The sequence below is a fragment of the Pseudonaja textilis genome, chromosome Z, assembly GCF_049901715.1.
Source record: "Pseudonaja textilis isolate UNSWEBS1 chromosome Z, rPseTex1.2, whole genome shotgun sequence".
In the NCBI taxonomy this organism is placed as follows: domain Eukaryota; kingdom Metazoa; phylum Chordata; class Lepidosauria; order Squamata; family Elapidae; genus Pseudonaja; species Pseudonaja textilis.
In genome coordinates this window covers 78,926,785-78,941,203 of record NC_142008.1, presented here as the reverse complement: position 1 = coordinate 78,941,203, position 14,419 = coordinate 78,926,785, and the positions used below count along the sequence as shown (strand labels likewise).

General features: G+C 35.4%; 1 protein-coding gene across 8 annotated transcripts in view; it reads left to right on the top strand.

Moving 5' to 3' along the window:
• INVS (inversin) overlaps window positions 1-14,419 on the top strand; it is a 112,038-nt gene that overhangs the window by 82,129 nt on the left and 15,490 nt on the right. For all 8 annotated transcript variants that reach the window (XR_015740223.1, XM_087916999.1, XM_026702345.2 and 5 more), the window contains 5 exons: window positions 364-535; window positions 3,871-4,026; window positions 5,115-5,344; window positions 7,759-7,865; window positions 10,431-10,643. Coding sequence is in view for 7 of the 8 variants with exons in the window: in XM_087916999.1 (XP_087773125.1) it covers window positions 364-535; window positions 3,871-4,026; window positions 5,115-5,344; window positions 7,759-7,865; window positions 10,431-10,643 (878 nt within the window). In the remaining variant the exon portion in view is untranslated. The remainder of the gene's footprint in view (window positions 1-363; window positions 536-3,870; window positions 4,027-5,114; window positions 5,345-7,758; window positions 7,866-10,430; window positions 10,644-14,419) is intronic.

The window sequence follows — 14,419 nt, the reverse complement described above, 5'->3', positions numbered from 1 at the left end:
TTTTTTATTCCCTTTGCTTTTTCCTAATCACCAGTTTGGGTAACATTATTTTTAGTTTTTTTAGAAGAGAAATTTTATTTTGCATATAGTCCTTTTGTTCAGCACCATCATAATTTTGAACAGTCACTGAAGGAATGGTAAATCAAAGACTACCTATATGGATGAAAAAAAGTAAAAATTGGAAAAACTTAAGATAATTCTAATTATAGTAGTGTGTGTGTGTGTGTGTGTGTGTGTGTGTGTGTATGTATATGTATATGTATGTATATGTATGTATGTGTGTATAATTTATAATTTTAATATGCAATCATATTACAGAGTAATTTCAAAACCAACCACAGTCAGTGAATATTTCTATTGTAGGAAACTGTAGAAGAATTTTTTAAACATCCTTCTGTGAAAGATGACTCAGATCTTGAGGGAAGAACTTCTTTTATGTGGGCAGCTGGCAAAGGTAGTGATGATGTCATCCAGACAATGTTAAAACTGAAACTGGTCACCGATATCAACATGGCAGATAAATATGGTGGTACAGGTAAAAACTGTTTGTGCGTGTATGTGTGTATGATTTATACTTACGATTTACAAACATAACTTACACATACTAGTTTCTCAATTTATTGGAGAGGGAAAGATAATAGTTTGTGCAGTTGTTTCCTAAGGAATATAATGTAAATCAGGGGTGTCAATCTCACGTCATCATGGCAGTGTCACATGACGTATCAGGACTTTTTTCCTGTTTGCTAAACTGGGCATGGGTGTGGCTCGCACTTGATGCATCTGTCCCATGGGCCGTGAGTTTGACAGCCCTAGTATAACTAGTATTTTGAAATTAATTTGAAAGAACAGAATAGTTGCTATAGAGTATCAAGGCTCTGAGACTATTGTTCTTATTATTAAGTTTTACATCTTAAATTAGTTTATTCAATTGTTTGTTTCATTATATATATTTTAAATTTATTAATTTTACAAAGACTCATCATGCATGAGTAGAGAATCCAAGGAATGAAGTTTGTGTTTATGTATTGTAAGCAATTGCTCATTTTTGTCTCTGTTAAGTCATTAGCTTAGCATCTTAGCATTTATCAAATATACTTAATAGGGATTTTAAGTACACCAACAAATTCTCTGGGAATATATGCCTTTTACAATCTTGTTTTTTTTTGGAGCTATTCTTTATTTTTTAAAAAAAAAACACAGTTAGGAAAAATACAAACACAAAAACAGGACCCAGGACAGCAGGCCTAAGTGCCTCCAGAGCGATTTTGAAGAGGACAGCATACACACATCAACACACACTCAGGCCACTCATGCTCTCATCTTTCAATCTCTCCCTCTTTTGTGGAAAAGAGAACATTCATCCTTCTTTACACTCTCATGCTTCCCAGCTCACAAACAGTAGTTGTGGACATTTCTTGTGTCCTTCCTTTATTTCACCCAGCTCTATCTCGGCCTCCCCTCACCCCAAGGAGATGAGCCAGAGGTTTCTTTGGGGCAATGCTCAGGCCCAGGCCCTTGCAGCAGCAGCAGCAGCAGCAGCAACTCAGCACGCAACCCCTCCTTGAAGGAGAAAACTCCATTAAGCCTTCTTGGAAACGGCAGTTGGGCGTGGACCAGGGAACTTCTTAAGAGGCTTGAGGGGTGGGAGAGAAGAGAGTAAAGGCCCCCAGATCTGCCCAACCAGTATACGGTATATCCATCCTTCTTTCGGGCGGGGGGGTCCCGAGGAGTGGGGGGCGGGAGGAACATCCAAGTCTCTGGTTGGAAGAATGTCACTTCCAGGAATGTGCAACATTTTAAATCATTTGCATCATGTGTAACATTTAAATCATTCTGGACATATTCGGTGTCCAGAATATTTGTACACTGTTTTCTTTAATTTTTTCTCCCTTTCTAGAGAACAACTTATTTAAGAATCACACAAAGAATTTATGACTTCACCATCCCTCATTTAATACTCTTTCCTAGCTCTGTATTTCACTAATATAGTGTTACCATATACCAGGATCACAGCTCTGATAAGGAAAATTAATTGCTGTATGTCAAATTAAAGTGTCAACCTTTTCTTTCCTAAATCCTTCTTGTTTAATTAGCATACATTAATGCGTCCCAAATCTAGGTAAATTACCTGGGTAGAAAAAAATGGGAAAAGTGATTTTTATAATACACAAACCTATTACCCAATCACAACAATTTAAGTAAGTTTAAATTGACTTAAAGTGTTTTGTTTATATTTGATTAAACAGACTTTCTCATAAGTTGTTCTGAATAATGTAAGAAAAAGCTTGGGAAGCATTGAGCATAACATTATGCATCATGCTATTTCTTTCAGAGTTAAGCAGTATTATACTAAATGCAAAAAAAAATACTAATAATGTGTGAAAGAATTAAAAAGAGAAAATTAAAAAATTAATTAAATCTAATTTATATCAATACCATTCATGATATCTTTCTATAATTGCACATCATTCTAGCCTCTTAAAAGAACTAAAGCTGACAAGTTGGCAAGCTGAAAGTCTCAGGCCACACAAAACCATTATATAAACAAAAAGGGTAGATGCTTTCTACTCTCCAGGCTAGGGGGAAAAAGCTGAAACATCTGCTACCAGAAAATGGTAGATATTTAAAACATTAAGCTGAAATATCTATCAATCCATCCATCCGTCCCCATATACATGGATGATTATTTCCTTTATTGGATTCCTATATGTTCTGTAGTAGCTGATCTTTTCCATAAATACAGTATGATCAAGTATCTATTAAAGTTTCATCTTACCATGCTGAGTTCTCAAAAACTTTTAGCTATTTATTGGCAGGAATTAGGTGGGAGTGTCTGAAAAGTCTTGAATCGTTGAGCTTGAATCATTAAAGTCTTTATTGTAAGTTGAGCTTGCATTAAAATGGACACCGTCAATTAATAAATTATTATTAACCAATTAATAAATGTAAAGTATACATTTTGCACCTTTTCCCTCTTTTTGAGTAACTCATCAATTCCACCCTATCACAACTTTATCTCTCTTAGTCATCTCTTCCTTCCTTAATTTAATACTGTACTTATTCTTTCTGGTCGACTAAACCATCCTAACCTAGTGGTCTTTCAATTTTATATTCAATCCATTTAATTCATCACCCATTTGGTCTGACCCTTTCTCTCCTTTTCATACATGGACTTCTTAAGCAATTTATTCTCACTTAATTCAATTTTTACCCAGAGATACTCATTGTTACCCTGTAACAAAGTTATTAATGGTGTGGCACATTGGCTCTGAGCAAAATTAGGGAAACAGTTTCCCATTACTTTCTTCTGTGATTTGTTTTCAAGTTCCCAGTCTCTCTCTATAACCTTGGGATTTTCTAGTGGCGTGCATTCCAAATATTGACCAGATCCAAAACTGTTTATTTTTTCAAGATGAGTCAAGATTTACTAGGTGTTGCTGCCACCTGCTGGAAGAACTGAAGTTTTTTTTTTTAAAAAATACTCCTTAGTTTTTCATATCTTTATTTTAATGTTTGATGGATATGGGATTTGATTTTCCATTGTTTGAATTTATTTTCATTATTCTTTAACAAAATTGCTTATTTCGTTGATGGTATCAGATTTCGTTTGATCTAGATTTATACCAGAGATCCTGCATACATGTGTTCAGTTTATATAAATTTATTAATATATATAGATGTAAATAATAAGATGCAACTGAATGGAACAAGCCTGAGACAATGACAAAACAAATAAATGAGAGTGATATACAGCACATCTGCACATAAATACCAATCCTTCATCTTAATGTCTGACGGTTTATGTTTTGTTATGTTCACTACTTTAATTAAATATCATTTAATAACTGCATTCTCTTTGGCATTTTTCAGCATTACATGCTGCTGCCCTTTCTGGCCATGTTAGCACTGTGCAATTGCTTCTAAAACATTATGCCCAGGTAGATTCTGCTGATGTAATGAAACACACTCCTCTTTTCCGTGCTTGTGAAATGGGACATAAGGAGGTGATACAGACGCTCATTAAAGGTCAGCTGCCAACATTTCTTATAAACATATGGCTGTTTTTAGCTTTTGAATTGAGCAAAGATTAATGATAGTCAACATTATGAAGGATTAGTTTATGACAGATAATGGAAAAAAACAATATTTTAACTAACCCTTTTCTAAAATATTTCAGATGCATTTAAGAGGTCCTTTGAAAAGAATTGTATGTATGGCATAAGGGTTATTAACTTTGTAAAAGGAAATAGACTTTTCAGAAATAGGAGCAAACTTTGGTTTTCAGTATTATAAATATTCTGTGTAATTTGGGTTAGAATCTTTATTATAAATTGAAATGTAATCATTTGGAACATGGATGGAATTTTTAGACTGCCAAATTTTTAGCTGACTGGTTTAAAACTTAATGACATAATCTATTTTTGCTATCAATCTTCATAATACTAAACAGTTTTTGGAAAACTTTATTATGCAACCCTCTGCAGATTTTGGATATGTCTTAGAATATACTCAGGCTAAGAAAATAATCAGAGAAAGGAACATTTAAATATAAAAATGAGACTACTCTGATCACAAATCCCAATAGAAAATTGAATGTAACTTCCTAAATGGCAAGTCACTAGTTAAATTATGTCATTAACTTTACCATTTTAGAAAAGGGTTTTTTACACCCAAGCTTAATATAGCAGTTCTATATGGGAAGTGTAATAAAGGCCCTGTAGTTTGCCAAACTGGCTTTTTTCTGATCTCAGATTGTAATATCATTGTGCCTTTATTATCAACTAATTAATTCACTAGATTCAAGGGAACAACAGTGAAGGAAAAATAAATGTAGACTGTGTTGCCTTTGTGCCATGCTCCGGGTCATCACAATTACAGATGTGTTTTTGTCTTTGGTGTGCATGCACAAAATATACTTCCGTTGGGACTGTCAGTAATTCATTGGCAATCTAAAAACACCTCAAAACTGCCATGACAAGCCTTTGAAAATGGGACCTTGACACTTTGAATAAGGAAGTTGGAAGGATGTATGCATAGCCTCAGCATATACTTTTTTAGTTTGTTAATAAATATCTGAGACAGAGTCCATGGATTAACATATGCTATTATTGCAGGAGGAGCAAGAGTTGATTTAGTTGATCAAGACGGCCACTCTCCCTTACATTGGGCAGCTCTAGGAGGAAACCCTGATGTTTGCCAAATATTGATAGAAAATAAAATCAATCCTAATGTACAGGATTATGCAGGTAGAACTCCATTGCAGTGTGCTGCTTATGGAGGCTATATTAATTGTATGGTGGTACTTTTGGAAAACAATGCAGATCCAAATATTCAAGACAAAGAGGTATGTGTTGTTTTACTGTATTATTTATTATAATAGTTCAGGAGTTCACACATTACTGTTGGAATACATTGGTTGGATATCAAGCTTCATCTAAGCTTTAGCACCAAATTCCATTAGAAATTCATAGAGTAAAAACTGTGTGTTATGTATACTTATCATGCTTGGGGAATTTACACGAGAAAACAATTTTCCATTCATTAAATTTAATACTTTTTCCAAGAGAAATTGCAAGTGTTGTTGGTCTTGTCCAAATAAGAACTCTGGCATGAAGAGGTAGGGAGATTTAACCCTATGCATTCAATGTTGTTCTCACCCAAGTCAAATGTATGTGTATAGGGCAAAAAACATTAATTGGAGCAAATAGGCTGCCTCCTAATATAAACCGTACATATATTCTCCTGTCTCCCGCCTAGATCATGACCTTAAAAGGGAGAAAATGTTAAAGACCAATTCTGTTAACTTTCTACCCTTATGCATGTACCATGCACTTGATCCAAATGAACTCCCCTTGCTGTTTTCTATATTAGTTGGAGAAAAAGAGAAATGCCTTGGAGAAGCTGAGAATGAGTGAGGAGAAGAAATGTGAGGGCTAGATAAGAATTCTTTGATATTATTCAATCAATAAGGCTAATTAATTATCTTAAAGTTTTGGTCTGTAATTTGTAGTTCCACTTTTGGTATTTTCTCTGTCTTATCTCTGTTAGATAAAATTTGTTCCAAATCTCTCATTCCATTAATATTTTTTTAGACATAATCCATCATAGAAGCAGACATCATCTGCTGAAGTGTGATATTATACTTATTAATTTCTGGCTCCATTCTTCAAATATCTCCTTTAATATTTCCAGTGCTATAATATTTTTTGTTATTTTGCAAGTTCCCATATTAACTGATATCAAGAACAAGATTGTATTTTTCCCTTTTACTTAATATCTTTAGCTCCTCTAGTGTCTAACTTCAAAAATATCACTTATCTTACAATAGCCGAAATAGCTAAATTAAGTCTGTTTATTACAAAAATCTACTTATTTTTTATAATTAATCCCTAATCTTATAGTAGAAGCCAATTTCTACATTTATCTGGCCTTTAATCTGTGTATAACCTTTTTAGATCAAAATATTAGTTAATTGATTGCTATTGTTTCAAATTCTTTAATTTCTAAATCTTATAATTATTTTTTCTTTTGTTCAGAGTTGAAGATGGGTGAAATGATAGGTTGTTTTACTAAAGATTGCTGGTTACGTAAAATCAGGCTAGAACTAAGATTCCCAAGCGAAAAGTTACAATTTTTCCACTCATCGCAGCCCTTCCCTCTTGACCAGCTTGCCTTAAGCCAATGGAGAGCTACATAGGCCTTTTGAGAATCACTGAGATGTTTGGGACAACCCACATTCCATTCTCAGGGTATGTGGCCTTGAAGACCTGCCCAAACTGGTTCTGCACCCCTCTGGTCTTCATCCAACTGCCATTTCCCATCATATTTCTATATGTTTATTGCCCTTTTGTCCCTCATGTCTCCACCTCCTAATTTTTGATGGCAGGATGCTGGCAAGACCCCAAGCCACATGTAACTTTTCTTTTTAATACAGTAAATAAAACCAAAACGTTATTGTTTATGGAAAGGAAAATTAGAAAATACTGCTTTTTACATTGAATACTCCAAATATAAACCTTCAGGTCTGAAAGAAATATTGACTTCCCTGCAAGGAGAAAGTGATGATTTTGGGAGTACAATTCTATTGAGCTTCTTGGTTATGTATAGCCTATCTTCATTCGCAATACTGCAATCTTCCTGCAAGTATAAATGGCAGGTCTGCTTGAAACATAGAAATATAGCTTTATTTTTTGGAAAGGTAAAGTCAGAACTACAATTCAGTAGAGCATAAACATGCCAAGAATCTCTGCAGCTGCTCTGACAAAGAGCTATATTTACCATAGAGATTGGAGAAAGTCCAAGGAAAAGAGATAGAGAATGTAACTTAACTTGTAAGAAATAGATGAATACATTAAGTAGAAACTCTTTATCTGGGGACATTCCAAGGAGCTAGTCACTTCATCATTGCTGCAGTTTTGCAGATCGTTTTCAGTTTACCATAGTTCTCCCATGTTCCAAATCTGGGCAGAACATAACGAAGCACACAATTAGATATTAAATATCTAATTAGATATTAGATATTTTCCTCTGTTTTCCCTTATTTCCCCTTACTTTCTCCATTCAGAGGAAATTATAAAAATATTTTTAAAATTAGCATTCATAATTTATCATTACTGTGAGTTGTTTTTACTTTATTATTTTCTGCACTATGTGTTCAAAATAATATAAAGAATGAATATAGTCTGGTGATTTTTGTGTTTCAACTGAAATTTGGCAATATAAATTATTTTTTACATGTTTTTGTTTTATTGACCATAGGGAAGGACAGCATTGCATTGGTTGTGTAACAATGGGTACCTTGATGCTATAAAGCTGTTGTTAGGATTCGGTGCCTTTCCCAATCATATGGAAAATAATGAAGAAAGGTACTATTTATTAAATAATATATTTGTTGTCTTTCTGGGATTTCTTCTGATCAGATTGTTAGATCGATCCTGCTGCATAAGTTGACGAAGGATAAGTCAGAAAGCCACTAGCTTGAAATTTACCTCTGCCATGAACTTACCACCGAGCTATTCTTCTTACATAAGTGCCCTTTCAATACTGCATGCTGGATATGTACATAAACATGACATAACTATTTTGACAGGAAATAATATGAAATACTTTGAATAAAAAATACCCTCATTGCTACTTATATGATGCTGATTGGAACCTATAGACCCAAACATCTGGAAGGATTCAGGTTGGATATACAAATCTTAGTAATGCTAATATTAGGATAATATATCTGATTAATTGGTGTTTAAAAACCAAGATGGCCATTTTTAACTTTTTATTATTTTTTAACTTAATTGCTTTTGAAAATTATAGAACCAAGAGCAGTTTTATAGGAACTCCATTCTAAAAAGTAAATGCTTTTCTGTTGTGCCAATTCTTTTTTTAAAATATTCAAAACATACTTTCTCCAATGTTGTTTTTTTTTTTAGTTAGAGCAGGGAAACTTGGCTCTTTTATCACTTATGGACTTCAACTTCCAGAATTCCTGAGTGAGTAATAAAAGTTTCCCCATCCCTGGCCTACTATGTCCTACATTTGTATATTAAACAGTCCCATTCAAGTCAAAAATTGATTTCCCCCACAACTGAAAAACCAGTAGGCCAGGGATGGGGAACCTTTTATGGCTCACTCAGGAATTCTGGGAGTTGAAGTCCATAAGTGATAAAAGAGCCAAATTTCCCTACCCCTGAGTTAAAGCAATACGTTGTTTACCTTTATTATTTCATGGGTATTGTTAGCTCTACATCAGGGGTGTCAAACTGGATTTCTTTGAGGATCGGATCAGCACTGTAGTTCTCCATGGGCCGGTGGGGGAGGGAGAGGGGATGGATGCCTCCTGCAGTACTTTGCCAGCCAAAATGGGTTGCAGGGGGGCATGCACGGCCAAAAATGGGCAACGGGGGATCATATGTGGCCCATTTTCAGCCTGGACAGCCTCTGGCAGCACTCTGCCAGCCAAAATTGGACATGGGGGGGTGCATGGGGAGGCCCTGTTTTGGCCAGCAATAGCTGCAGGAGGCCATCCAGGTCAAAAACAGGCTGTGGCCACCGCACCCCATTTCTTTCACTAGCAGAGGCACTGCAGGCTGGTCCTTTGCTATTTCCAGGCTGGCCCCAAAGGCCAGATTTAATCACTTCTCAGGCCAGATCAGGGCTGTAAAAGTCAATAGTTATCAAAACTGCAGTTTCTCCACATTTCATGCATAGAACCCACTTACTGCCTCAGCCCCATTGCCCTTATGATCACCTTTTGGGAGATGGCCAGAACTACTACCTCCCTCATCTCAACTAATAAATAATTATTTAATTTTGGTTTATTTTATGCAAAATTTAAATAGGCACCTTAAAATGGAAAGGTTACAAGGCATATCCAAATGCAACTACAGTATAATAATTTTGTTTGGTAACAAAAAAATTAAAATGGCTTTTTAAAAATGTAGGGAGGAGATACTTGTTTTATTAGATGGCAGCTTCCTTTTCCTAATTTTCCACAAACCTCTGTCTTTGTAATTATTCAGTTATTTTTATTTTTGTTATCCATTATTGGGGCTGCCTAGGTATTAGCAACATCTAATTTCATCTCCGGTCTTTAAATAAAGTCTGATATTGACTAACATTTTGTCCTATGTAATGTCTTCGCAAATATATTCCTATTTTGTTGGTGGTTGAATTTTTGCCATGATAACAGCTTTTCTATTATAGAATCAATATTAAGTCCCCAAGTGGTTATATTAGGTAAAATTAATTATGACAAACATAAATATATACTAATATATTAATTTCTTACAAGTAATAATAAGATTCTTCGAATAAAATATTTTTTGATATAGTATTAGGCCTCATATATTGCATTTTATTAACCTGATCATATAAGGGACTGAAAAAACCTTTTCAGCAATATATATTCAAAATTATGGAATCATAAGTGACAAGAAGAGCAAACTATTCAAAATAAGACCTAAAAAAGAGGGCAAAACATGGATTCACAATCATACTGTCCTTGAAGCCTGGGAAAATCAGATCTTCAATAGTTTTTCTGGAGGATATAAAGATGGGAGCCCCTTATAATCTCTGGAGGGATATAATTCCAGCACAATAAAAATGCTTTCTGAGCCCTAGAAAATGGCATTCTTTAACTGACAGGATGTAGATCCAGTTTAACAAACGTACACTTAATTTAAATTTATAGTTAAATAACATTAACTGTAATGAATTAATAGCAATAGCACTTAAACTTATATACGACTCCATAGTGCTTTACAGCACTCTGAGAAGTTACAATGTCAGCATATTGCCCCTAACAACCTAGATCCTCATTTAATTGACCTCTGACAGATGGAAGGCTGAGTTAATGTAAGTTAGTGGATACTGAATTCATTAAATATTGATTATTTCTTTGCTATTTGTAACAATATTCTGTTATTTTTTAGATATACACCACTTGATTTTGCTCTGCTGGGAGGTCATCACGAAGTAATTCAGTTCATGTTGGAACACGGTGCATTATCTATAGCTGCCATTCAAGATATTGCAGCTGTCAAAATTCAGGCAGTTTACAAAGGATACAAAGTTAGAAAAGCTTTTCAAGATAGGAAAAACCTTCTAATGAAGCATGATCAGTTGAGGAAAGATGCTGCTGCCAAGTAAGTTTGATATAGGTCAAAAACTTGAAGAATATTTTAATATGTTTTAATGAGTAAATTCCTGCATTCATATCTGAATATATGAAGGTATATGTTACAAACTAAATGCTGTTCTGAATAAGCTTTATACTTCTAAATGGTTTCTACTGAATTCTCTGGTAAACTAGTTACTGCTACAGGGGGGAAAAAAAGTAAAATATTCATCATGTAATTATATATTGGGGAAGCAATAGAAAGAGAGGCAGACACGGGGAGGTGGGCAAGCAGGCAGATCCGCAGAAGGAAGTGGTGACCCAGATCAATACTGTGGCACGTAGAGGCAAACAACTGTTTCAATATTAATTGTTTTTTGCCCACCCTTAAATCAATGGAAAGCTATTCTGTCATGTCCCCATTGCCAATTCTTCTCCTATGTCTGTTTCAATGCTCAGATCTTAACAGATTTTACATGACATTGCCTTTAGACATTGTGGGAATAAGGGGGAAACACCACTGTAACGCAATACAGCTAAGGACAAGTTAAACCTGTCTCACAGGCTGAAAATGAAATAAAACAATATCACGGGGTCACAATTGAAAAGAGAAACTTGGTATAGCCAGGAAAAAGCCCCCAAACAACTTTTTCTTTTCCTTTGATACTGCTACGGCTCTTGTATATATAACTGGCTGATAATCTGGTGTTGTCCAGGTATTTATTTATCCCAATCCTGTATTAGACAGAAAAATCCTCTAGTCAGGATTCACACTGTTGTACTATCTCTGAAGCTCTATTCTTCCCAAATTTTTCTCTACATGAAAGCATTCAATAAATTGTTTTAAAAAAACCTAGTAAGTGAGTGGTAAATAACTTTAACAAGTTTATTTTGTGTTGTTTTAATAATCAAAATTTTAATAATCCCAATTTCCCTTTATGTTTTTTCTCTTTTTCTGTTAATATCTCTGTAACATTTTTTAAAAAGCAGCTGTTGGATTTTCTATGTGTTAAATACAATGACAATGACAGATGGCTAACAGAGGGATTTGAAGTTTATTTTTAACATTGGAATAATTTGTTGATTGTTTTATACATATGTGTATACGTTTGACTGTGATGGGTCAATTTGATTACTAGATAAATCAATTTTCACATCAGGGATATTTGTTTATATAATATAGCATTTTTGTTAATTACAATGGCATTTAGACTATCTACCACTTCACAGTGCTTGCCAGCCCTCTCTAAGCGGTTTACAGAGTCAGCATATTGTCCCCAATAATCTGGGTTCTCATTTTACCCAGTTTTTAGTCCTTCAAAGATAATTTCCAAAAGTCCCAAAGTCACCAAACAGTCCAAATAAGCTGTTTCTTTTAGCACTTTCTTCTTTCCTCAGTTTCTCTTTCTGGGGTTATTGTTTAGTTGCAAAGTTCCAGTTAAAATGTACCTTTTAGAAGTTTTGTTAGTATTTAATGATTCTTTAAAATTCTAAGCCATCTCCTCCTTACTTCCAAATCCTGCTCCAATTCTTTTCCTCTCTTCCCACTTACAGCAAAAAAATTTTTTAAAATGTTCAGAAATTCTTATTATCCCTTTAGCATTTAATTATCCAGTTTACCTATTGATGCCAAAGCGGGTTTTTCTGATTTCTCATGCATTTCTGTTCGCTGTCAATGGTAGGAAGGAGAGTGAAAACTTCCATTCGCCGCTTGTAAATCTCTGGGAACGATGTATCTTTCACAAATTTTAAGTTCCAGGATACCTTCGTTGTTGCTTTGTTCTGGTCAGCAAAAAAACTTTCACTTCTTCTTAACTCCTCACTTTCTTTTCCGGCTGAGCGCTTCTTTGTGGCGGCCATTTCTGACCGCCACTCTACTGCCTTCAGAAAAGGGGGTTTAGCCGGCTAGGGAAGAAAGGTGCGAGTTCTCTGGACCCTGCCAGATCCCCCCTGTCTTCACCACCTTCTACAGAGGTGGCTAGCCCTGAAGCCGGATGGCTCAGGGCACTCCAGCAGCGAGCGCAGGCAGAAACCGCGCACGGTCACGGATTCCTGCCTGCCCCGAAGCGCTGCAAACCGGAACTCTCCAACTTCTTTTTTATTCTTATTCACCTCTTTTAACCAAGCTGCATCCTTGTTGTATTTCTTTGGGTTAGCCCATATTAGAACTGCACTGTTTCTTCCTTGACAGGTACTGACTGATTCATTGCAGTTTCTCCATTGATAGATTGGTAGAAATGTTTCTGACTGGATTGAAATAGGAGGTTCTACCTATAATTAGTTATTTGAGTGTTATATCTTCTGATCTTCTTGGCTATAACTGTTATTTGCTGTTTGATCTTTCTTGTTTCTGAGTGGTATTTCTTGATTAGGTCTTTTGGGGTCTTCTTGTTCTTCAGCTTCTTTTTTTCATCTGTTCTAGCTTGCTTGCAACTGATCTCAACTTGCTGATCTTATCTTCCAATCTAATCTTCCATTTTTGTGGCCCATCTCTCGGAGCCTCGATTGGCTGCTCGGAGGCTGCTGCCTTGGGGTGAATTGCTGGAATACATTGATCTCTCTGCAAAATACCCATGATGGGGGGATAGAAGTGGAGGCCTGGGCATAGGAGAAACGCTGGCAGGGGTTCAGTGAGTCTGAATGTTTGCTATCAATTGGCTGTGGCTGGAGGACGGGTGTGGCAAAGGCAAAAAGTCCCATTAGTTTCATATAGTGTTGGCTAAATAGGAGATAACTTGGCAGATGTTTTGGATGTTTGATAGTCAAAACCTGAGTTATTCAGTATTGACAGAGGAATCAGTCCAATGACAAATAGTAGTGATGATAGTGATTCTCCTTGGGAGATTTCTCTCTTGATATTAACCTCTCCCACTCTGTCACCATTGACCATCTCATCCATCTCATCCATTGTGTCATCAAATCTGCAAAAAGCTTCTGATTTTTCAATTGACTCCTGTTATTTCTAGGCACTTGATTTTCTAATCATGTGGCAGGAAGTTGAATGCCTTCTTGTAATCAATGCATGCTACATTCAAACTGATCTTCCTTCTCTTGCAGTTTTCCAGAATCTTCTGATCAATTAGGATATGATGTTTTGTCCCTCTACTGTTTGGGCAGTTTACTTTCCGCTCGGGTAGAAAGAGCTTATTTTCAGCTAGATGGTATTGGACTTTATCAACTACCACATCAGTTAATAATTTTAAAGTTGTTGATAAGCTGGTAATTGACTTGTAGTTGCTACTCCTTTTGCTGGATCTTTCATTATCAGGTAGGTTTTGCCAGATGCCAGCCATTCTTCAATTTCACCTCCTTGCGGTGCATTGCTAAACTGCTTGGTGTAGACCACAAACCTTTTTTAATTAAAAAAAAACCATGCAGTTGATTTGGTGCTGACCAATTCTTGATATTTCTTGTCCTTTTCTCACCATTTCTACAGTTTTTACAAGTTATTTCATCTTACCTATAATTTGCAATTTGAGCTTTGTATTTTGGTTATAGCTATTATTTGTTAGTGTTCTAGCTTGCTTGGAACTGATCTCAACTTGCTTATCTTAATTTCCAACCTGATATTCCATTTTGATGGTCCACTGTTAGTCTTTTTTTGTTTTGATTTTGCATATCAGCTATTCTGCAATTATATTGCAGCTGTGCTGTACATTAGTTGAGTTGTTTCTTGCAGTAAAGCTTATGCTTATATTTGATATTATAGTACTGGTATCTTTTAATGCTTGTGGTAGCTGTTTCTTTGGGACAAGCTTTAATGCAGGCATCTTGATATTGTTTTTGTGCTGCTCTAGATGCTCA